Here is a 25922-nt window from a genome sequence, read left to right as displayed (position 1 = left end):
TGTAGCCGCACTAGTGATCAACTGGAAGCAGCGAAGAGGAAAAGTCTATAGGTCTGATGTTCCACTGACCACTGAGGGACAGTCAATGTAGGAAGAAACAAAGGCTTGATTTGGTATTGGGCGCAGTGTACCAAGGCTACTGTGAAGACCAGTATCTGCAATCAGAACTTGCTTTAATTTAAATGTAAAATGACCAGGATGTAAGGCACAACACTTTCCTGGGACAATCTGTCCCCATAATCTGGTACAATTGCTAGTTTCACAGGAAACCTATATATAGCCAATCATGGATGGACATTAATTAAAAACGGGTGTCAGTTTAAAAAAAAAAAAAAATCTATACAAACAAAACAAAAAAAAAGTTCTGCAGAAATATAGATTATAATCAATAATTTTTCTATAAACGTTTTACTAGTTAGTGTTTTTCTATATTGATATTTAGTCCCTCGGTACCGGGATTTCTAAATTAGAAATCTAATAGGATTCTTATAGTTATCTGGAATTTGTTGAATAATAGTGAGGAGCAAACAATCCAGTTTTGGTTTGTTGTTGTTGGTTTTTGTTTTGTTTTTTTTATGTTCTAATAGAAAATGTTTGCAAACACTGAGGACTCCTTGTGTAATATCGTACAGATTTTTGTTTATTTAGTCTACACTGCATTGGTTGGATAGTTCGTCCAACATACTGGAGATTACATGCACATTCTAAAACCTAAATAACGTAGGAGGAATTGCAATCCAATTTTTATTTAATGTTGAACCTTTTCTCCAGTTGTTTAAGTAAATGTATGGGGTGCCATGTTGGATGGTATTGCAACACTGTCATTTGGGGTTTCCACATATAAAATCCTCTTTTTATAATATTAAAAGGTGAACTAGTCATAACTTAAAATCCATTACAAGTGGTTTGATACTAGATGCTAAAACACCTTTTTAGGGTCCAATTCCTCCTGAATATAACTGGGGCTCTTCAGTAAACTGCTGGAGAGAAGGGATCATTTCCAAGTATAAAGCAGTATTTGTGAATCGGACTTTTTTTTTATTTTTATTTATTTATTTTTTTTTTTAAATCCGATATTTTTTTATTTGAACTTTTCTAACAAAACATGTAGAACAGCCCTGGGGATCACAGTCCCCTCCCCCCTCAGTTATCCCCCAACTTAGCAAAAATAAACACTTAAATATGACATCAAAATCAGATCTCATTCAATAAAAATAAATGGGTATATAGAAGGGTTTCTAAATATACTACAATTAAGAAGGAATTATTTTTAATTCAACAAAATATGAATCTGACATTTAATAACATTGAGAGTTACTATAGGTAGTAACTAAACTACGTCTAAGTATATTTGATTAGTTCTTTGATTCCTAATTTTTCTCAGATCCTAAATGTATTTTATCATTCATTTTAGTTTCATGTTTGTTAAGGGCTTGCCTTAAGAAAGGTGTCTCGAAGTGTGTTTTTGTTTTTTTGGGGGTTTTTTTGCCCTTTGCCTGAAATCTGCTTTTGAGGATAGCTGATTCTTTGGTAAGTCAGCATCAATGCGGCAATTTTTTCTTATCCAACAGTACTGGCCAAAGGGGACATTCGGAATCCATCTTTGAAAATGACCACTGGTAAATCCAAGATGGAAATTTAACATCCACTTGTTTTGAAGTGTGTGGATGTTTGGATTTCCCTTTTGGAATCCTTAAAGATGGTACGATCTAGAAATTGAGTCTGTTCCTCGGATATACAGTGGAACCTTGCTTAACGAGAACAATCCGTTCTGGGACTGTTTGTTAATCAAGGTACTCGTTCAGCAGAGCAAGGTTTCCCATAGAAAATCATTGCAATGCTGACGATCCGTTCCACAACTTCTAAAATGTCCCATCCTGGTCCCCTATTCGATCATTCCACACATGCACAAACTCACGCAAACTCACATATTATATGCTCACCTTACCTTCCGTTCTATCGCCGGTCTGCTGGGACTTGCTGTTCTCTGGTACGGTGCCGGGCTGTGTAACGCGTTACCATAACGACGAGGCAGGAAGTTCCCGGCCAGAGCGCTGACGTCAAAGGCAGAGCCGCTTGCCTCTCATTGGCCAGCACTCTGCCTTTCATTAGCGGTGACAGGAAGTTCCTCCCTCGTCGCTATGGATGCAAAAACACAGCGTGGACTGGAGCGCAGCGGCGAACTACAGCACCCAGGAGGCCGGCGATGAAATAAAAGGTAAACCTGTTATGTTATATGCTTACCTTCCGTTCGATCGCAGGCCTTTTGGGTCTTGTAGTTCGCCGCGAGGACGTCGCAATGTACCCGGGAACTACAAGAACCATGAGGCCGGCGGTGGAACGGAAGGTAAGGTGAGCATAATACTGTATGTGTGTGCGTGTGTTTGTGCGTACATGTGTGTGTTTGTGTGGACTGCAAATGCGGGTCAGAGTGTGGTGGATGGACTGAACCGGAACTGTGTGCAGTGAGAATTTCGCTCGTCCAGCAAAGCTTTCTCGTAAAGCGGGTTACAAATTTACAGAAAGCTTTGCTTGTTAAGTAAAATTTTCGTTAAGAGGGTTACTCGTTATGCGTGGTACCACTGTAGTTGATATGAAGTTAAGTCCCCATGGATTGTTTGACTCCTGAAAAAATTGAAAATCTAGAGAAAGCTTGGAACTACTCATGATCCAAAGTAGACCACATCCTCTGTAAAACATGGTGCAGTCAGTGTGATGGCCGGACATGCATGGCTTCCAGTGGCACTGGGTCACTAGTGTTTATTGATGATGTGACTGAAGACAGAATTAGTCGGATGAATTCTGAGGTGTACAGGCTATCCTTTCTGCTCAGCCAAATGCAGCAAAGTTTATCGGATGACTTTTCATAGAATAGATGGACAAAAACTGAAAACTTGCTGCAAAAGCAAAAAGTAACCCAGGAGTTTTATAAGGCATCGTGGAATATTTTGCAATGGCCAAGTTAATCACATCACCAGATCCCAACACCATAGAGTTGCATGTTACACTTAAAGGGCAAAAAAACCCAAAAAGAAAAAACTCCTAAAAGGTACTTTATTCTAATCAATTGTTAAAAGCTATGAGTATAAAAACAATGCTTATACATAATCATTACAATAATACGTTTTAAGTGGGTGTAGAAGAGTGGTAGATCCGATTAGTGGGGATAGTGCTGTTTGCTATTCTCAGGGTAGGGGCAACAATAGTAGTTGCACTTCTTGCTCCAATAAACTTTAATAAGGAGATTGGGGGATGAAATATCTATCCCTCCCTTTCACCTACCTACCAGCGGAGGTGCACCATAAATTGCACCGCTCCACGTCGTCTCTCCCTAATATCTCCCTGCAACTAAACAGTCACGCACGGGAGGCCCACCACCAGGAAAAATAGTCGTGCAAATAGTCACAATAAGTAGTTCAGGCATATATAGGTATATTATAGCCACTTAAGGATATTATATGAATCTCAGACCAAAAAATTAGTTTTTATATATATATGGATGTAAAATCCCAGCAGGGAATGACTTATCTGCCGAGACCATCCAGTACTCTATCCCGACGCGTTTCCCACCTATATTTTTCTAGGGGTTCATCAGGGGAATGATCCGAGGTAGATCTCTAAGAAAAATACAACATATCCATAGTATAATATAATATCTTGTTCTATTTCAAAAATGTAAAAGGTTCTCAAAGAGAAAGTGGAACCACTAATAATAGTGTATGATGGGGACATACCTTATAGCTTCATAAATGACGGTCAAAAAACAGTGTGGAATCAGCCGCCCATAATAGGGTTAGTCATTCGATGCGTAATGAATGGCTGCTTTCAAAGTTCTGCATGTCCCATAATGTCGACTATCATATAATGCGGCTTCCCTTATCCATCACTGTCTTATAAATGATTTAAGTTCTTACCATTCCCGCCTCCCAGTTTCGCGCCGGAAGTGCTAGATATGTCACTTCCGCATCCGCTCACTGGGACTGCATCGCGACGCACCACGGCAACCAACCGGAAATAATCCGGAGGTCACTTCCGCAACTGCGCAGTACGGTGCGTTCCATTGAATTCTAGCCGGAAGCGGTCATCCAGCGTCACTTCCGGTCGTTACATAGATGACATCCTCGTCCTCTGGAAAGGGGGTGCAGCATCCTTTCAAGAATTTGTAGGACATCTAAATATTAACTTTTGACTCAAGTTTACATGTGAGGTGGGAGGCGATAGATTGCCGTTCCTGGATATCCTCCTAACCAAAAATATTGATGGTACTCTGGGGACGACAGTCTATCGCAAACCAACGGCAACAAATAGCTTGCTTAGATGGCAGAGTCACCATCCTGAGACCCTACGTAGAGGTGTTCCGAAGGGGCAGTTTCTTCGATTTAGGAGAAACTGCTCCTCGCTGTATGATTTCCAACAGAGGGCAAATGGCCTCAGCGATAATTTTAGAGAAAGGGGGTACCCTGAACACGTAATTCAGACAGCTTTTAAGTCTGCCTGGGGCCAAAAGAGGGCTACATTGCTAACTCCTAAACCTAAACCGGAACAAGAAAATATTACCAGACTGGTTCATATGATGATGAAAATACCAAGATCATGCACATACTAAGACGACATTGGGGGATATTAAGATCGGACCCCGATATTTGTGATTACATCACACCTCATCCGAGCGTTACTTATAGAAGAGGCAAGACTATGTAGTACATAGCCACTATGTGGCAGAAAAAGCACCAGGTTCATGGCTAGAAAGAAAGCCCCATGGAACTTTTAGGTGTGGGTCTTGTAAGTTCTGTCCCTTTTTTATTGATCAGAATAAAACCTTCAGTAATCATCAATCGGGAAGAGTTTTTTATATTAGGGACTTTGCCAACTGCCGGACGGAGGGTTTAGTATATAGGTGTACGTGTACATGCCCGCTGAGTTATATTGGCAAGACAAAACGCCAATTACGTGTCCGCATAGGAGAACATATAGGTGACATAATTCACAAACGCGACACGCCTATAGCGAGACATGTGAACATGTGTCATCAAGGAGATCTAAAAAGTATACGATTCCAGGGAATCGAAGTCATCCCTAGGCCAATCAGGAAAGGTAATTGGGATATCAAAATCCTTCAGAGAGAGGCACGGTGGACATTCTTACTTGATACAGTCAGTCCAAAAGGACTTAATGAGGTTCTCAGTTACACCAGCTTTATTTAGAATTGTCATATGAGCCCTAATGTATGTTGCTATACCCGAGAGGTATCATATTCACAAGTATAGCCAGGCTAATTTTGACAATTTTGTCATGTTGCTTTGTCTGACAGTAGAAATTCGTGTCAGATTTTTAATATATGTATGTAATTTAAATCTGTGCACTTAGGTGATAGGTTCTCTTTGAGACTAGATCTCCATAGTATTTAATTGCCTCCTAAGTACTCCTATATAATTGAAAATAGATTGCCTTCCTAGATAGTGGGCCATCATCTTTTATGTGGCATATATGGGGCTTAATAGATGAAAATACTTAGAATTTTCCCCATAGTAACAATTCTATAGAGATACCAATATACATAAGATAGGCAATATAAATAAGGCACCGGGACATGTATCTTTCACATGTCCTGGAAGGCATGATAAAACCATACGGTATTAAGGAGATACAGTGAGGACTGGAGGATTTGCAATTTGGAAATAATGCTATTTAGCTATTTCCGACTCGGTACTGTTTAATGCAGTATGTGTGGGGAGGTCTATAAGAGCCGTACACCGGAAGTGATGTCACTGGCTGCTTCCAGTGAGGCATTGTGGAACGCAGGATTATGGGGAGGAATGGAGAAGCCGCGTACCGGAAGTGACGCTGGATGACCGCTTCCGGCTAGAATTCAATGGAACGCACCGTACTGCGCAGTTGCGGAAGTGACCTCTGGATTATTTCCGGTTGGTTGCCGTGGTGCGTCGCGATGCAGTCCCAGTGAGCGGATGCGGAAGTGACATATCTAGCACTTCCGGCGCGAAACTGGGAGGCGGGAATGGTAAGAACTTAAATCATTTATAAGACAGTGATGGATAAGGGAAGCCGCATTATATGATAGTCGACATTATGGGACATGCAGAACTTTGAAAGCAGCCATTCATTACGCATCGAATGACTAACCCTATTATGGGCGGCTGATTCCACACTGTTTTTTGACCGTCATTTATGAAGCTATAAGGTATGTCCCCATCATACACTATTATTAGTGGTTCCACTATCTCTTTGAGAACCTTTTTAGATTTTTGAAATAGAACAAGATATTATATTATACTATGGATATGTTGTATTTTTCTTAGAGATCTACCTCGGATCATTCCCCTGATGAACCCCTAGAAAAATATAGGGGGGAAACGCGTCGGGATAGAGTACTGGATGGTCTCGGCAGATAAGTCATTCCCTGCTGGGATTTTACATCCATATATATATATATAAACTAATTTTTTGGTCTGAGATTCATATAATATCCTTAAGTGGCTATAATATACCTATATATGCCTGAACTACTTATTGTGACTATTTGCACGACTATTTTTCCTGGTGGTGGGCCTCCCGTGCGTGACTGTTTAGTTGCAGGGAGATATTAGGGAGAGACGACGTGGAGCGGGGGGTACCCAATAATTTATGGTGCACCTCCGCTGGTAGGTAGGTGAAAGGGAGGGATAGATATTTCATCCCCCAATCTCCTTATTAAAGTTTATTGGAGCAAGAAGTGCAACTACTATTGTTGCCCCTACCCTGAGAATAGCAAACAGCACTATCCCCACTGATCGGATCTACCACTCTTCTACACCCACTTAAAACGTATTATTGTAATGATTATGTATAAGCATTGTTTTTATACTCATAGCTTTTAACAATTGATTAGAATAAAGTACCTTTTAGGAGTTTTTTCTTTTTGGGTTTTTTTCATATTGACTCCTATCACTATATAATTCCTTGGTTATAATACACTTAAAGGGCACCTGTCAGGGCCCAAGTGCCCCCAGAACTACAAGCAGTTGTGGGTGCATATTTTGAATCCCTGGCTAAGTGTCCCAGCATTTGCTAGCATATATAAACAGATCTTTAGAATATGTTTCTAAGGGCCTGTGCGCACTACAAAGTGTTTTACTCAAGAAACTTCTTGAGTCTGAAGGATTAGCACACTTGCGTTCAAAAAACGCACCAATAACTCTTGCGTTTTTTACTGTGTTTTTGAGTTTTTTTTGTTTTGTTTTTTTCCCCCCCACAGGATGGTCTCTGCGTTTGTTTACCACCATCTATGGCAAAAAATGCAGGTACCTGCAAAAAAGTGACATGCCCCCCTTTTTTTTTTTTTTTTTATAATTCTCTAGAAATTCTGCAGAAAGGAATTTTCTTGAGGGGAAAAAAAACTTAGTGTGCGCACAGCTATTTATTATTTTTTTTTTTTCCCGTAGGTTTTGCTGGGGAATGTCTGCAGAAAGGTTACAACCATTTTCTCAAGAAATTTCTGCAGCAAAAACTAAAAAACACGCGGGTAAAAACGCAGTGTGCGCACAGGCCCTAAACCTCGCTTGAGGTGCCAATGAGGGTTGCGACTAATTGCTGGGGCAATGGTTCCCTGGCTGGTTGGCCCACTTATCATTTTAGCACGCCCCTATGGTCATAACATGTTTTAAAATGCCCAGCGTGATGGCAACGCGGCTTTGTACCTGTTAGCGTTGAACTCCTCCTTTTGAAGCCTAGTGTATGCACGCTGGCTTTAAAGACACTCACTGCCCAAGATTGGAAGCTGTCTGCACTTTCAGTCATGTGCAGTACTTCTCTCTGAAGTTTTATCATTATTATTATGATTATTATTATTATTATTATTATTATTATTATTATTATTATTATTATTATTATTATTATTATTATTATTATTATTATTATAAACCCAGCTTCTGAGTAGTGTGCATGACCAGAAGTGCGGAGAACTTCTGATCATGGGCAGTTAGCGTCTTTGAAGCCAGCTTGTATAGACCCGGTATCAAAGGAGCTCAACGCTAACTGATATGCACGACTTTGTATCGGGACCAAATTGGGGTTTTGTTTGTGTTTTTTCAAGTCAAATGTAATGTTGGGTGTCTGATAGTCTGTCTCCTCCCCCCCCCCCCCCCATTACGAACCTCAGGGCTTCATGCCTCTTCACATTACACAGCATTAACCCCTTATATTGCCCCATGTGTTACTGCACTAGGGCAACAGGATGAGGGGGACCGAAGCGCAAAGATTGGTGCATCTAATGAATGCACTGCATCTGGAGTGGCTGTGGCATGCTGTTTTTAGGCTGGGAAGGACCAGATAAACATGGCAATTCCCACCCTGAGAGTAGCAGACCCCAGCTGTCTGACACCCTGGCTGGAAATACAATTTGTGGGGGGATGTGGAGAGCTCAAGGTGTTGGGGGTTTTTTTGTTTTGTTTTTTTTAAGTCCTTGATTGCAGACAGGTCTGACAGCTGGTTGAAAGCGTTCTGCTTAACAGCGCTCATTGTCAGAGGTATATAAAGGCATACAGACCATCTCTGTGGTCACACAGCTCTGATAATGCTCTCAGTTAAAGCAGAACAATCTCACCCAGCAGTCATACCTGTGAGCGCTGGGAGTGTCTGCAATCACTGCACATGCTCCCCAGCATTCTGTGTGCTGTCAGACCTGTAAATATAAAAAAAGCTTGGAGATAAGCACAAATAGGGTCTTATCCCAGAAGAGAAGGAGTAATAAGTAGAATCAAACTCTCCTATAGAAGGTGTCATAGAGGAAATTATTCCCAAGTACAAAATTTTATTAATTTCAATCATAAAATGTGACAATCACAACATTAATACAAGGTGATCTCTAAAATCCAAAATTGTGGATATTCTCCCCATCCGTCCCTGTTTGTCAGGAGCAGATTATCCGGATCTCAGCCGGACCCAATAGATACATATAATATCACACAAAAGCAGTTTGATACAGACAGTGTAGACACACAAAGCTTTTTTAAGCCAATACTCAGCAATGTTCCATTGTTTGCTCTCGATCATTAAGCCATTCCACTCCTGTGGATCAGGTAGATTTTGCTTGTTGGCATTAATATAGCAGTTCTTAGTGTGCTTATTTACTCCGTTATATATATAAACTAGAAGGTGGCCCGATTCTAAAGCATCGGGTATTCTAGAATTTATTGTGTAGTTAATATATCATTTTTGTTATATATAATACATAATATATATATGTATATGTATATGTATATGTGTATGTAATATGTATAATTTAGATGTTGTTGTGTGTATTTCCCAAGTGTTTGTGTAGGGCGCTGTACATGTTCTGGGTGTTGTCTGGGTGTGGCGGGAGGTGAGAGCGGTGTTGTATGTGTGTTGCGTTGTTTGTGGAGCGTTGTGTGTGTGTGTGTTGCACGGTTTGTGTGTGTGTGGTGTGTTTTGGGGGGAGGTATGTTTTGTGCAATGTGTGTGTTGTGCGGTATGTACGTATATTTATGTATGCCGCGGTGTTTGTGTGTTGGGTGTGTGCGGCGTTGTCTGTGTGTGTGTGTGTGTGTGTGTGTCTGTGTAGGGCGGTGTTTGTGGTTCCCAGTGTGTGTGTGTGTGTGTGTGTGTGAGGTGTGCACCTCCCATCGTGCTCCATCCCCTATGCTGCGCATTCCCCATCGTGCGCCATCTCCCATGCTGCGCACTCCCAAACGTGCTCCATCCGCCATGCTGCGCACCCCCCATCGTGCTCCATCCGCCATGCTGCGCACTCTTCATCGTGCTGCATCCCCCATGCTGCGCACTCCCAAACGTGCTCCATCCGCCATGCTGTGCACCCCCATCGTGCTCCATCCGCCATACTGCGCACTCTTCATCGTGCTGCATCCCCCATGCTGCGCACTCCCAAACGTGCTCCATCCCCCATGCTGCACACCCCCATCGTGCTCCATCCCCCATGCTGCACCAGCATCAGCCTCTCCTCCCAGCATCAGCCTCTCTCCTCCCAACATCAGCCTCTCTCCTCCCAGCATCAGCCTCTCTCCTCCCAGCATCAGCCTCTCTCCTCCCAGCATCAGCCTCTCTCCTTCCAGCCTACGCCTCTCTCCTTTCAGCCTACCCCAGCCTCAGCCTCCCCCAGCCTCTCTTCTCTCAGCCTCCCCCCTCCCCCTCCCAGCCTTCCCCAGGATCAGCCTCTCTCCTCCCAGCATCAGCCTTTTCTGTCCCCAGCATCAGCCTCTCTCCTTCCAGCCTACCCCAGCCTCAGCCTACCCCAGCCTCTCTTCTCTCAGCCTCCCCCCTCCCCCTCCCAGCCTTCCCCAGGATCAGCCTCTCTCCTCCCAGCCTCCTCCAGCACGCCGTGCTCCTCTGCCGACACTCAGACACCCGATCGCATACACTCACACACACCCGATCGCATACACACCCGATCGCATACACTCACACACACCCGATCGCATACACACCCGATCGCATACACTCACACACACCCGATCGCATACACACCCGATCGCATACACTCACACACACCCGATCGCATACACACCCGATCGCATACACTCACACACACCCGATCGCATACACACCCGATCGCATACACTCACACACACCCGATCGCATACACACCCGATCGCATACACTCACACACACCCGATCGCATATACGCACACACACGATCGCATACACTCACGCACACACACAATTAAATTAAATTAGGCAATTATGTATATAGATGGCACATGTAGTGATATTGCCCCTTCGCCTCGACGCGTTTCCCCATAAAATGGTTCCTCAGGAGGCCATAGTGAAGATGATAGATGGTTTAAAGTAAGAGATGCATTTCCATGGAAAGCCCGTCAAAGATACTCCTGCCTCAGGTACAGACAATGCTGCCAGATTTCCACCCTCCAGCAGGAACAAAGGCCTTTGTTCCTGCTGGAGGGTGGAAATCTGGCAGCATTGTCTGTACCTGAGGCAGGAGTATCTTTGACGGGCTTTCCATGGAAATGCATCTCTTACTTTAAACCATCTATCATCTTCACTATGGCCTCCTGAGGAACCATTTTATGGGAAATGCATCGAGGCGAAGAGGCAATATCACTACATGTGCCATATATATATATATATATATATATATATATATATATATATATATATATATATATATATATATATATATATATATAACGGAGTAAATAAGCACACTAAGAACTGCTATATTAATGCCAACAAGCAAAATCTACCTGATCCACAGGAGTGGAATGGCTTAATGATCCTGAGCAAACAATGGAACATTGCTGAGTATTGGCTTAAAAAAGCTTTGATACAGACAGTGTAGACACACAAACTGCTTTTGTGTGATGATATATGTATCTATTGGGTCCGGCTGAGATCCGGATAATCTGCTCCTGACAAACAGGGACGGATGGGGAGAATATCCACAATTTTGGATTTTAGAGATCACCTTGTATTAATGTTGTGATTGTCACATTTTATGATTGAAATTAATAAAATTTTGTACTTTGGAATAATTTCCTCTATAGCATTTATGTATATTCCCTGACTTATAGTCAATATAAAAACACTCTCCTATAGAAGGTGTCACAACTCCTATAAACACATGTACAGTCCAGGTTAACAGCTGCAGCCCTGGTTTTGGCAGATAACAGAAAGCAGTAGAAGACTGGTTTCAAAGCCGCACTATTAACCAATCCGTATCGATGAACAAGTTAATGTTTCTTTATTTTCATGCACAGGTCAATGCGTTTCAGGAGTACTCAGCTCCCTTCATCAGGATAACAGGCAAAAAACATCAAATCTCTTATTTGCTGTCCTACCTGTGAGCGCAGGGAGTGTGTCTGCAATTATTACACATGCTCCCCAGCATTTCGGATCCTCAGACCTGTGTTGAGCGTGGGCAGCGTCTCGCTTATGCTTTCTACGCCAGGAGGATATTATTTAATAATAATAATATAATATTATTGTGCAAGCTCTGCCCCTGTGATGGACAGATAAAACTCAGACATTAAAGCCAGGGGTCGACTCTTATTCCACAAGATGAAAGGTGGTTATTTTTTTAATGGAGCATAATTTAACAGCTGTTAATTACAAAAAAATTTCTGCCTAATTAAATGTATTTTTATGATGGGAATACCACTTTACATATTACAGCTAATTATAATTTGTATGTTTGTTTTTCTTTGTTTGCCCCTGTCTTTCTAGGTCACTCCCAAAACATGAGCGTCTAGTGGATTTACATGGGTCGGTGATTGATTACAGCTATGGTGGAGGCTCCAGTATTGCCGTTTTGTTGATCACAGAACGTCTTCATAGAGACCTTTATGCAGGGCTTAAGGTGAGTGTAGGGTTTGTGGTACAATTCTACATGGAGGTTGCTTTTGTGGAATGTTTGGACTGACAGATGACCATTGAATTGGGTTGTCCAGGATTGAGCGAAGGTGGCCCTGGTTTTCTATATATCACCTATTCATGGATTGACAGAGCAGCCTTCAGTATCTGATGCGATGCAGTGACAGGTGTGGTGCTGATGTTGGAAGAAGGCAGCCATTAACTTTAAATCCTGTACAACCTTTTATTGTGCCCTGAAGTGTAATCGTAGCTACCACACAGATTCTAAAAGCAAAATTCTTAATTAAAATGGGAAGCTGAAACTCAAATTCCAGAACTTTCTAGAAGACTGCACACACCATTTGGTCTAAAATGTATTTGGTTTAACACGTGGTAGGTTTTTCCCTGTCTCGCTAGTAAGGAAGTATGTATCATGTCTTTCCTTTTTTAGAGGGAATCTGTCACCAGGTTTTTCTACCCCATCTAAGAGCTTCATGATGTAGGGGCAGAGACCCTGATTCCAGGAATGTGTCACTTACTGGGCTGTTTGCTGTAGTTTTGATAAAATTAAAGTTACTGTTTTATCTGCTGCTGAATGCTGAGCTCTTTATAATGCCGCCCGCATCACTGATTGGCAGCTTTCGACCTATGCACAGTGTACACAGCCGCAAATCAGTGGTGGGTGCGGGTTATACAGAACTTATGAATATGGAGGACTACATGGCAGAAGAAATACTAATCCTCTAAGGATGATCTCATGCTTGGGGGGTGGGGGGGGAAACGGGGATATTGTCTAAACTACAGGAAGCAGCCTATTAAGTGATACAGCGCTGACATCTGGGTCTCTGTCTCTATATATATTATGCTGCTCTCAGAATAGGTGGTAAAAAGCAGTAGGTTTCTGTCAACTAATCTGAGTAACGTAAGCTGCTTCTTCTCCAACTAAAGGGTGCTTTACACGCTGCGACATCGCTAGCGATCTCATTAGCGATGTGACACGCCAGATCGCAGATAAGATTTGCCGAAATCGCACATAGGTGGTTTTTGTAGCGCCAGTCACATGTGCGATCTCAGCAAATCGTATGTGCGATCTGGCGTGTTACATCGCTAACGAGATCGCTAGCAATGTCGCAGCATGTAAAGCATCCTTAAGGCTTTGTGCACACAATACCTTTTTTATCACATTTTTTGAGGGGACTTTTGTCACAAAACTGTATGCATATCCTTATGCCAGCAAAGTCGGTGAGAATTCTGACATTTTGTGCACATGTTGCTTTTTATCCCTTGCAGATTTGCAGCAGAGAATTAAACTGCAGTATGTCTATCCTTTCACCATGTTTGCCAGTTTTTCCACCCCAAATGCATTATAAACACACTGAAAATATGGAACTTTTTTCCTGCCCAGAGATGCAGATTTGGTCCAGACATCTCTGCAATCAAATACTCCGCGTGTGCACATAGCCTTCCACTTACATTACAGCCCCCTACCATTTTACCCATACAGCCCCGTGTTACATGCTAGAGAGCGCTAACATTTCATGAGGCGTTTCTTGTTTGATCTGGAGACTAAGCAGCCGCCGACTCCTTCCGTGCATTTCTCCCACACCGCTATCTCTTCTCCTCAGGCTGGGCTTTCTCTGGAAACACGATTGCAAATTGCCTTAGATGTGGTGGAAGGCATCCGATTTCTACACAGCCAGGGCCTGGTCCACAGAGATATAAAGCTGAAGAATGTTCTGGTAAGAGGCCACAAGTGATAACGTGCCAAATAGTATTCTATACTGGAGACTCAATGATTTTAGAGTTGGACCCACATTAGGCGGGGCTCAGATGGCCACATGTCTTGGTCCTTAGACTGCAGTGCCTGGATGGATCCCTGGTCTGCTGACCCGAGCTCAACAACCTCATATATCCCTATAGGGCTTATATATATGTACTTATTCCTGTAGTACAGTGAATATAAACGGCTCACTGCATGGGCAGGCTGGCACTGATGCCATCACACGCTGCACAGCTGGAGAATATTCTTGAGGCTATGTGCACACGTGTGCGCTCTGCACGGCAGCTAAAAGGTGCGCTTCAGAGCGCAGCTGAAAAGCTTTGTTCTGAAGCGCATGGTGCCGGCAGAGAACGTGCTCTCTGCATGCTGCCTCTCCCTATAGACAGCATGCAAACCGCACGGAAGAAGTGACATGTCATTTCTTAGAACGCAGCGATTCAGGCAGCAGCCGAAGCGCTGCGCTCTAATATGCCACATGCGCACGGCTCCTGCACAATCTCCATAGACTGTGCAGAGGACGCAGCGTAACTGCAAGAAAACACGCAACTTGGGCACACAGCCTTAGTTTAACAGAAAATACTATTGGAATTGTTTAGGTTAAGTTTACAAACGTGCAATACAAATCCTTTAAAACTCAATTTTTATTTAATTAATCTTAAAATCGCCCAGGTGATTAACCCAAAAACTCAAACGAATTAAATTGATATAAAATAGGGAGCTCATATGAGTCTGGGGTAGTCAAACTCATAGTACATGTAGACAGATATGATAATACCAATCCAGTACACACACCTATACTCAAGTGACCCTAATATGTCACTGTGCCTGGTTCTGCCCATCAACGGAGGGTATGACACCCTAACGTAACTGGGCGCCCCCGTTCCTCGACGACTGGTCCTCTCTCCCTAAAAAAACCCTACCAATAGATGATAAACACTGTACCTAATAGTTTTTACAATTTATAGGGGTACCAGTACACCTCATTCAATTACACCAAAGGATCAATACCTTTAATACTAGAAAACCAGGTACAGAAAGGTCACACCTGCTGCTACAATATGCTCACAGCATGTTACAAAATAAGATACTGCACCTAATGATTCTTTACAATTTATAGGAGTACCAATGTTCCATATTTAATAACATACAAGGATCAATATCCCAATATTGGTAATCCAGGTACAGAAAACACACCTGCTGCTACAATAGCATGTTGTTCTTAGATGAAACAAAGAGAGATCAAGATACTTCCCTCAGGATGGTGCTATACGCATGGCCTCGACGCGTTTCCCCGCCCGTCATCAGATCATCAGGAGGCCCAGGGGAAAAGATATATGAAGGAAGCTTTCAGCATCATGTATGGTAGTGGCCGGCGCCACTGAGTTGCTGGATTAAATAGACCAGACCCAAATACTAGAGGTCCACTTGTAGAGGACATCTGAAAAAGACTACAGTCCTCAAAGTGCTAATGCGCATGTCTGTTCAGAACAGCAACTAGAGCACCCAAAAGCATCAGAAACGGGCTACTGAGCATGTCTCTGACACATCAGTCCTGGCGACCAATCGTCCTTTTGCATCGCCGTTACCAGGACGACAGAGACCAGGCACTACCGCGTGTCACTGATGACGCGCCCTCAGCAACCAATCAAATGATTGCGTTGTCGTAACCAGGAAATGGTGTCCCATACTGTCGGTAAGGCGCCACTGCGCCTGCTCAGGAAGAGGTACATCCCACCACAATAAGGGGCATATCAGCAACATAATACACGTGGGCAGGAGCAGCCAATCAGTGATAGGCATTGCTGTTACCAGGAAATAATTTCCCCGTGTTGACAGCTAAATGTCATTATAGTAGCGCCCGATCTTAAGATCCTAAGCGTTTTAGAACTGCAGATAGTCATGCGGTCTGCAGAGATCCCATCATTTTTCACTGTCTCATAATCTGATGCTCATAGGTCTCCTCATGCTGTGATAGGGACCATTATTACATATCAGCAGCACACAGGGGAATTAAGTATGTTTGTGTATATTATATTCCTGCGAGGGCTCAAGCAATCCCCACAAAAATTAAGGATAATCTGTATTGCTCTAATAGTTCTTTAATCCCTTCCAAACCCCAACCCAGAAGGTAATACTAGGGGGGCCACATTAGATTCCGCCATGGTGTAATCACCTTAAGTAATATATCATAAATACACAGGTTAGATAACAGAACCTAAACCCATGTCAAAAAAATGTATTAAACTTGGGCTGCAACAGTAAAAATTTCATATCTAGGGACTCTCAGGATTTCACAGCACACCCGTTCCCCTCTCTGCTGTCAATTATTTAGGGTCGAAACACTGACCCCTGGACAAAATTATTTTGATGCCTCATGCTAATCGCATGGAAAAAACGGGGCCCCAGTTTCGGGCCGATATCAAGTCAAAACTCACTAATCCTCAAAATTCAATACTCTAAAGGGAGACAGTGAGATCCTCTAATCAATAAATGGTGCATAATTGAGTCTTTCATTCAAGCCATTTGGGGTCTGGGACTTGAGACGAAAGATCCATTGGCATTCCTTTCGTAGGATTCTATTGTCCCAGTCCCCACCCCTTGGATTTCGTCTAATGGTCTCGAACGCAGAAGCGAATGGATTTCGGGCCACCTTGATGATATTCCCACACATGCCTCAAAATAGGGGTGTCTCTCATGTCTAATGTCCCCCACATGTTCCCCTATTTGCCTCCTCGGCTCCCTCGTTGTCTTTCCCACATAATCACGGGGACAATTACAACTAGCCAAATACACTAGACCCTCACTTTTGCAGTTGGCAAAGTCTCTCATATAATAGCGTTGACCTGTATTGGCACTAATACAAAACTTGCATTGTTTAATCCAATCGCAATATTTGCAATTGCCACATCGAAAAGTACCTAGGGGTCTCCTATCCAGCCATGTTCCCCCCCGGTACTGTTTTTTTTAGGGAGAGTGAGGGCCAGTCGTCGAACGGGGGCGCCCAGTTACGTTAGGGTGTCATACCCTCCGTTGATGGGCAGAACCAGGCAGAGTGACATATTAGGGTTACTTGAGTATAGGTGTGTGTACTGGATTGGTATTATCATATCTGCCTACATGTACTACGAATTTGACTACCCCAGACTCATATGAGCTCCCTATTTTATATCAATTTAATTCGTTTGAGTTTTTGGGTTAATCACCTGGGCGATTTTAAGATTAATTAAATAAAAATTGAGTTTTAAAGGATTTGTATTGCACGTTTGTAAACTGCACAGCCTTAGGCTTACAGTGCTGTCATCTAGGGCTTCCCAATTCTTGAGAAATAAATATAGATGGGTCAGAAACCTACAAAACTACATGCCAAAGGAATATGGTTCTGTTGGCACTTTTTCTATTGCAACCTGCCTGCCAGGATAGGATAGTCTGTCACAATTACAAAGAAGAAAAAGGAATCCAACGGGATTACACCGCTACATATGTACTCTGAGCAAGCGATCTAATAAAGCTGGGTTTACACACTGCAACATCGCAAAGGACATCGCTGTAACGTCACCGGTTTTGTGACGTAACAGCGACCTCCCTAAGTCTCTGGTGAGTCGCTGGTGAGCTGTCAAACAGGCAAACCTGGCCAACAACGCAACAGCGATCCGGACCTGCAGAGCGACCTAGCTGGTTGTTGGGGACGTTGATAAGCAGCCTTTTGAAAGGGAAGTTGCTAACAAAGTCTCTGCAAAGTCTTTCACACACTGAAACTTTCCAGCGATGCTTGCTGCACAGTGGGAAACAAAGGACCTAGGAATGGTCCTGAACGATTTGTAGCGATCACAACTTCACAGCAGGGGCCGGGTCGCTGATAGGTTTCACACACTGCAACATCGCAAACAACATCGCTATTGCGTCACAAAACCGGTGACGTTACAGCGATGTCGTTTGAGATGTTGCAGTGTGTAAACCCAGCTTAACATTCCTTGTGTTATCAGTAGCCTTTATCCAGTGCCCTGTCTGCGGGAATAAAGGTGTGCCTTGATGAGCCACTTCTAATCTTACATTTGCTCATTTTTTGTCTTAATGCCAGTATACCTCTGCATATTATTGTACCTTTACTATCTTACAGCTGGATAAACCAAACAGGGCAAAGATAACGGATCTGGGGTTTTGCAAGCCGGAGGCTATGATGTCTGGCAGCATTGTAGGAACTCCTATACACATGGCACCGGAGCTCTTTTCAGGTAACCTCAGGGTTGTGGTTTCCTTTTTGTTTTTTGTTTTTTTTTGTATACCATATTTTTCGTTTTAGAAGATGCTCCAGGTTATAAGACGCACATTAAATTTAGAGATTAAAAAAAAAAAATGGGGTCAGTCTTCCTCTGGCGTCTTTGTCTATCACTGCTGTTTCAATCAGTCTCCAGTAGATTTTGACCTGCCAGCAGCTACAGTATTTCATGAAACTTGTCAGAGGTCACAACTCAATACATCTCTAGGAGAGCATCGTTCTGGCTCTCATAGACTTGCATTGAGAGCTTGTGATGTAGCTTGACTTCCAGAAAGTCAGAAGTTGCAGTCACAAGATGGCGCCGCAGGACCAGAGCGACACCGATTTAAAGGTGAAGACCCAAGAGGGCGAGTTAATCGAAGGTCCCTGCCCCTAATATAAAGCACCACTCCAGCCATGAAAAAAAAATGGTGCTTTTAACTAGTACAACAATGGTGGATTTATTTATGTGCACCTCATATTTCTATTCCTGTATATCAGGGGTGGGGAACCTTTTTTTTTTTTTTTTTTTTTTTTTCCTGCTGGGAGCCATTATTTGGAAATTTCTACCAACCTCCGGGGGCCGCACAAAATTACCAATGTAAAATGACCCTGCTATATTTGTTCAAACAATTAACTCGCCCATACTGTGGCAGCCGGAGCTGCTTGTCTTTGGTGCGGCCATGGTGTTTGGGGATACTAATCATGTTGCTTCTCACAGCTGCTTTTTCAAGTTTGTCTCGGTCTGGGGCACAGTCATCTCTTTTGATAATAAGATTGGTAAATCATATACATTACATGACACACTGTATATACATCACAGGAGATGCTGGAAGCCCACACATCACATAGGAGACACTGGGACTGCTTTATATACATCACTGGGGGCACAGGCATCACACTAGGGTCTGGGGACATGTATATGTCCCCAGCTCCTCTTGTGATATAAATGTCAGCCCCTCTTGGGATGTATATGTCCCCAGCATCTGCAATGTGATGTAAGTCACAGACGCTGGGGGCATACACATCAGAGGAGACGCTGGGGGCATACACATCAGAGGAGATGCTGGGGCACAGGCGTCACAAGAGGGCTGGGGCACAAGCGTCACAAGAGGGGCCCTGACATCACTGGGGGGGGGGGCACACAAACCTTGTGTGATACACAGCATTGGGGGGCACACAGCATTGGAGGGTTGTACGCAATTCGGGTAAAGAGGGTGGTACACAGAACTGGGGGGCACAAAGCAGCAGAGGGTGGGCACTGGACACATAGCAGCGTCGGACTCGCAGGAGCCAGACACACCGCATCGTAGGGCAGAGGGCGGGCACACACCTCTGGAAGCTGTGAAGCTACTGTGGGACAGAAGCGCAGAGCGCTAAACCCACCCACAAATTAAGTCCTGCGCGCACAGGTTAGTGGAAGAACACATTGGTATCCCCAAGCAGAGCATGTGGGGATTTAAAGGACCGGCTCGAACACTGCGACCCCCGGGAATCTGCCTGGGGGCATCAGAAAAGGTCATGGCGGGCCGCAATTCACCAAAGCCCATTAAAATTGCATTAAAAAATAACTTTTTGGATTGTGGTGGGATGGGGAATAAATGGGGTTGCTTTTTCTATGTTTTTGTACGTGGTTTTTTTTTTTGCGTTGCAAAATTTGAAAGTACCTTGTTTTTATTTAAAAAAAAAAAAAACGTAAAATGAAGGTACAGCATAAGGCTATGTGCGCACGTTGCGTAAATACATGCAGTTACGCTGCGCTTTGTAGCGCAGCGTAACTGCATGCGTCCTGCGTCCCCTGCACAGTCTATGGTGATTGTGCAGGAGCCGTGCGCACGTGGCGTTTTAGAGCGCAGCGCTTCGGCTACTGCCGAAGCGCTGCGTAAAAAGAAGTGACATGTCACTTCTTCCGTGCGCTTTGCCGGCAGCTCCTGCTCTGTCTATGGGAGGAGCTGCAGGCAGAGCGCATGGAATCTGCTTTCACTACGGACATTTCTGCAGCGATTTAAAGCGCACATGTGCTCTTCAGATCGCTGCAGAAATTTCTGCAGTGAACTGTACGCAACGTGCGCACATAGCCTAAATGTGGGATGTCTTGACTTATTGCCTTGTTCTTTTCTACTAGGAAAGTATGACAATTCAGTTGATGTATATGCATTTGGGATCCTCTTTTGGTATATTTGCTCAGGATCCATAAAACTCCCAGAAGCCTTTGAGAGATGTGCAAATAAAGATCATCTATGGAATAATGTCAAAAGAGGTAATCTATCTTTTGCCAAATGTCCTCACTGTGTGGTATGCATATTTTCTTGTTGGACTCCTTTAGGGCAGAGCTGGGTAAAGTGCGACCTGCAAGCCACATCCAGCCTTCTGGCTGTTCCAGTCTGGCCCTTGTACTGAGGCAGCCAAAAGGCTGAAACCAGTGGACCGTGCCATCCATTGCTGAGGTCATCGCTAAATAAATCCTCAGGATGCAGACAGCGGTGAACACATTGGTGGAGGACAGGGGCAGCTGGCTCAGTCTTTCACCAATCCATGTTTGGTACAGTAGACTCAATGACATCGCATCACATATATTGTACCGACTGTTGGTGCACTGGAGCAAAGTTCCAAAGGTGCACTGGAGCAAAGTGTGTGTGTGTGTGTGTGTGTGTACAGTTAGGTCCAGAAATATTTGGACAGTGACACAAGTTTTGTTATTTTAGCTGTTTACAAAAACATGTTCAGAAATACAATTATATATATAATATGGGCTGAAAGTGCACACTCCCAGCTGCAATATGAGAGTTTTCACATCCAAATCGGAGAAAGGGTTTAGGAATCATAGCTCTGTAATGCATAGCCTCCTCTTTTTCAAGGGACCAAAAGTAATTGGACAAGGGACTCTAAGGGCTGCAATTAACTCTGAAGGCGTCTCCCTCGTTAACCTGTAATCAATGAAGTAGTTAAAAGGTCTGGGGTTGATTACAGGTGTGTGGTTTTGCATTTGGAAGCTGTTGCTGTGACCAGACAACATGCGGTCTAAGGAACTCTCAATTGAGGTGAAGCAGAACATCCTGAGGCTGAAAAAAAAGAAAAAATCCATCAGAGAGATAGCAGACATGCTTGGAGTAGCAAAATCAACAGTCTGGTACATTCTGAGAAAAAAGGAATTGACTGGTGAGCTTGGGAACTCAAAAAGGCCTGGGTGTCCACGGATGACAACAGTGGTGGATGATCGCCGCATACTTTCTTTGGTGAAGAAGAACCCGTTCACAACATCAACTGAAGTCCAGAACACTCTCAGTGAAGTAGGTGTATCTGTCTCTAAGTCAACAGTAAAGAGAAGACTCCATGAAAGTAAATACAAAGGGTTCACATCTAGATGCAAACCATTCATCAATTCCAAAAATAGACAGGCCAGAGTTAAATTTGCTGAAAAACACCTCATGAAGCCAGCTCAGTTCTGGAAAAGTATTCTATGGACAGATGATACAAAGCCCATCATTCTGGTACAGGTTGATAAGAAAAAAGTTTGGAGAAGAAAGGGAACGGCACATGATCCAAGGCACACCACATCCTCTGTAAAACATGGTGGAGGCAACGTGATGGCATGGGCATGCATGGCTTTCAATGGCACTGGGTCACTTGTGTTTATTGATGACCTAACAGCAGACAAGAGTAGCCGGATGAATTTTGAAGTGTACCGGGATATACTTTCAGCCCAGATTCAGCCAAATGCCGCAAAGTTGATCGGACGGCGCTTCATAGTACAGATGGACAATGACCCCAAGCATACAACCAAAGCTACCCAGGAGTTCATGAGTGCAAAAAAGTGGAACCTTCTGCAATGGCCAAGTCAATCACCAGATCTTAACCCAATTGAGCATGCATTTCACTTGCTCAAATCCAGACTTAAGACGGAAAGACCCACAAACAAGCAAGACCTGAAGGCTGCGGCTGTAAAGGCCAGGCAAAGCATTAAGAAGGAGGAAACCCAGCGTTTGGTGATGTCCATGAGTTCCAGACTTAAGGCAATGATTGCCTCCAAAGGATTCGCAACAAAATATTGAAAATAAAAATATTTTGTTTGGTTTATTTGTCCAATTACTTTTGATCTCCTAAAATGTGGAGTGTTTTGTAAAGAAATGTGTACAATTCCTACAATTTCTATCAAATATTTTTGTTCAAACCTTCAAATTAAACGTTACTATCTGCACTTGAATTCTGTTGTAGAGACTTCATTTTAAATCCAATGTGGTGGCATGCAGAGGCCCAACTCGCGAAAATTGTGTCACTGTCCAAATATTTCTGGACCTAACTGTGTGTGTGTGTGTGTGTGTGTGTGTTGGGGGAAAGTAGGGGGTGCGTTTTTTATAATCCGAATATACGGATTATACACTGCAGGGTCCATGGGAGGTGGGCGCCGCTCTGGAGGCTGGTAGAGGCAGGTAAAAGCTGTGGGCGGCAGCGTTGGATCTCCTGCTCATATAATATGCACAGCCGCTGTCCATCACCGTGGTACTGAAACCGCACCGTGGTGATGGTCTGGGGGAGCGGCGCATATTATATCTGCCTGTGCTCCCTTTGATCGCCCATGCACCCCTGTGTTAGCTATGGCCCCCATGCTGCTGCCCATAGTAAAATAAAATAAACTCCTTACCACCTCCTGCGTGTCTCCCTCCTGCTGCTGTGATCAGGCATGCAGAGATATCTCTCTGCTGTGCCGATCACATGACCGGCTCCGAGAACCAGGAAGTGCAGGAGACAGGAGAAGCTCAACCCCACTGAGGGAGACACGAGGCAGGACAGTGCTGGAGAAGGTAAGGAAAGAGTTTTTTTTTACAAAAAGCAGCAGCATGGGGGCGATATCTAACACAGTGGGCCGTGTGCCAGCCACAGTGGGCCGTGTGCCAGCCACAGTGGGCCGTGTGCCGGCCACAGTGGGCCGTGTGCCGGCCACAGTGGGCCGTGTGCCGGCCACAGTGGGCCGTGTGCCGGCCACAGTGGGCCGTGTGCCGGCCACAGTGGGCCGTGTGCCGGCCACAGTGGGCCGTGTGCCGGCCACAGTGGGCCGTGTGCCGGCCACAGTGGGCCGTGTGCCGGCCACAGTGGGCCGTGTGCCGGCCACAGTGGGCCGTGTGCCGGCCACAGTGGGCCGTGTGCCAGCCACAGTGGGCCGTGTTCAATATAAGGTGGCCATATCCAGATTAAGCGGGCTAATTTTAGGATTGGGGGGGGCTATGAGGGGCATATACCCCATTTATTAAAAAATTCTCTATTCCTTCAACAAATTTGGGGGTGCGTCTTATAAAGCGAAAAATACGGTAGATACACACAGCCACTTGCATACAAGCAAATATCACATACAAAAAAATAAAATAAAAAAACACAAACCAAAACTCCACTACATACGGTATATACATATACCTCCCCGCTCCTGTGGGGGCTCATTCAGTATATAGAGGCTATTTGGGGTGCTCATACTGTTTGTAGGGGGCTGTGTGAGGGCTTCTTATATGTAGGAGGATGTCAACATGCTTGTATCACTTACTATTGAGCAGAAATAAATAATATAAAACTATATAAATTTTAATATTACTATAGAGCAGAATTAATTTCAGCCTATTGGTTCCACCCTCTACACCAGTCACTGTCTCTCATGAGGATCCTCTTGAAAATGAATTGCCTTCCTCTGTACACGGATAGATAATAATGTAGAGCAGATGTAGATTAGATCCTTTTAGTATGATATTATGGGATTATTGCCCTTATTCTTCATCCACAGGTGCCCGTCCTGAGAGGCTTCCCGTGTTTGATGAGGAGTGTTGGAAGTTAATGGAGGCATGTTGGAATGGAGATCCGTCTCAACGACCTCTTCTGGGTATTGTGCAACCCATGTTACAGGGTATTATGGACAGACTTTGCCATAGCCAGGAATCTACCAAAAACCTGGAAGATTCAACCTGAAGACCCAGCTCTTCTGTAGTGGATGTTTTTATAGATGCTGCCTATTGACTCCTTGTACAGCAGGAAGGTGAAGGCTCCTTGTATGACCTGGCGTTCCTAGCCCTGTGCATGCTGTCTTACTGTAGAATGAAGCTATAGGATGAGCTACTCAATTTGCACACATGTAGTCCCTTTCCTAATTCTATTGACTCCAGCACAGGACTGGTGGCTTTTGGGCAAACGTACAACATTGGTCAAACTACTTTATGAAGGGGTTCTTGTTCACATGATGTTGCTTCTGTTTACAGTGGGTACTCGAAAGCTGTTACCATCTTTTATAGTGATTTGATTCTTACACCTGCCATGAGAAATCATTGTGCAGGGCCTTCCTGATTTAATATTACCAAATCCATTACTAAAAACGAACACTATTGACTTGTACCTGAGATGATCCATGTGGAAGGACTACTTCCTAACTTCCTTCTTACAGACTACATTCCACCTAATCAGTAATCCTTTGCTCCCTCCACTGTCGCAGTACATTGTCTCTTACTACACAGTGAACTGGAAGACATGGTTTGGATATTCTTAATTATGTTTTCGGCATGGTTTGTGTTAAAGGTGCCACACATTTTAGATGCACTCTTGTATTTTTGTTGTGGTTTTTTGTTTTAATATTTATCCAAATATTTTCAATTTTTAATTTCTTTTTTTGGAGAGACCATTATCTCCTCCGGGCTAGCTATTCACTAACAGTTATATTATTAAAAGAAAAACATCTATCCAAACAAAAAAAAAAACCCTAATTATTCTAAGAGTTATGCCACATTCTGCTTTGATTTTGCAAAGTGATCAAGATCTACTGGCAAGTAATGGAGTTTTGCAGTCAACCTAACCTCTGGATGTGAACAGTAAAAGTTTTAATTAAATATCCTACAAGCAAATAGTTTGATAAACAGGGAATTAATACACAATTCATACACAAAAAGCATAACACCCCTACAATCTGTTACTGATACATATAGTACTTTCCAATGAGTCTTCCATCACAATGGTTTTAAACATTTCACTGTGCACCAAGGATTAGTACCATTGACGTGCTAATGTTTTCTGTGTGTAGTGCATCTTTTTACTTTGTATTGAAACACTATTGACCATGAGCAGTGACTATAGCGTACTGTCCCTTTTTAATGTACTGTACTTATATTGTTCCTTTGCATTGTTACGCGCTTTTTTTTCTTAAAGTAAGCCAACCCAAAGGACATGTGTATAATATGGGCTCCTAGTTTTAAGACGTTTATTGGTCTGCAAAGTCCATTTATTAATATTTTATTAAAAGTTAAAATAATAAACCGTGCCTTGCGAATGCGTTGTGTTGAGTTTCACATTCTACAATTTGTAATGGTACAGAAGTAATCCTAAGCTGCTTGGACAAGAGAGTAGCCACTACCATGAGGATGAGGATGCGGATTACATTCTCCGTAAGCATGCATTCACACTTTGCCGTGTACGTCTGTTCCCACATCGAGACAAAATGTATGAATAATGCAAGAAGACTCCTAACAATTTGGGGTGATATAATCGGCAAATACGTGGGTGGGATAATGAAAAAGGTGTTCT

The 25922-nt window shown here is 43.5% G+C and overlaps 1 protein-coding gene across 1 annotated transcript in view; it reads left to right on the top strand.

Annotated features, from left to right (window-relative positions):
• Window positions 1-25654, top strand: part of DSTYK (dual serine/threonine and tyrosine protein kinase) — a 141732-nt gene extending 116078 nt beyond the window's left edge. Inside the window, exons 9-13 of the mRNA XM_075335684.1 lie at window positions 12214-12346; window positions 13965-14078; window positions 18237-18351; window positions 20500-20634; window positions 24142-25654. Coding sequence (XP_075191799.1) covers window positions 12214-12346; window positions 13965-14078; window positions 18237-18351; window positions 20500-20634; window positions 24142-24323 — 679 coding nt within the window. The 3' untranslated portion in view covers window positions 24324-25654. The remainder of the gene's footprint in view (window positions 1-12213; window positions 12347-13964; window positions 14079-18236; window positions 18352-20499; window positions 20635-24141) is intronic.
• The last annotated feature ends 268 nt before the right edge of the window (window positions 25655-25922 follow it).

Source organism: Anomaloglossus baeobatrachus, chromosome 2, assembly GCF_048569485.1.
Source record: "Anomaloglossus baeobatrachus isolate aAnoBae1 chromosome 2, aAnoBae1.hap1, whole genome shotgun sequence".
In the NCBI taxonomy this organism is placed as follows: domain Eukaryota; kingdom Metazoa; phylum Chordata; class Amphibia; order Anura; family Aromobatidae; genus Anomaloglossus; species Anomaloglossus baeobatrachus.
This window is presented reverse-complemented; position numbering and strand designations above follow the sequence as displayed.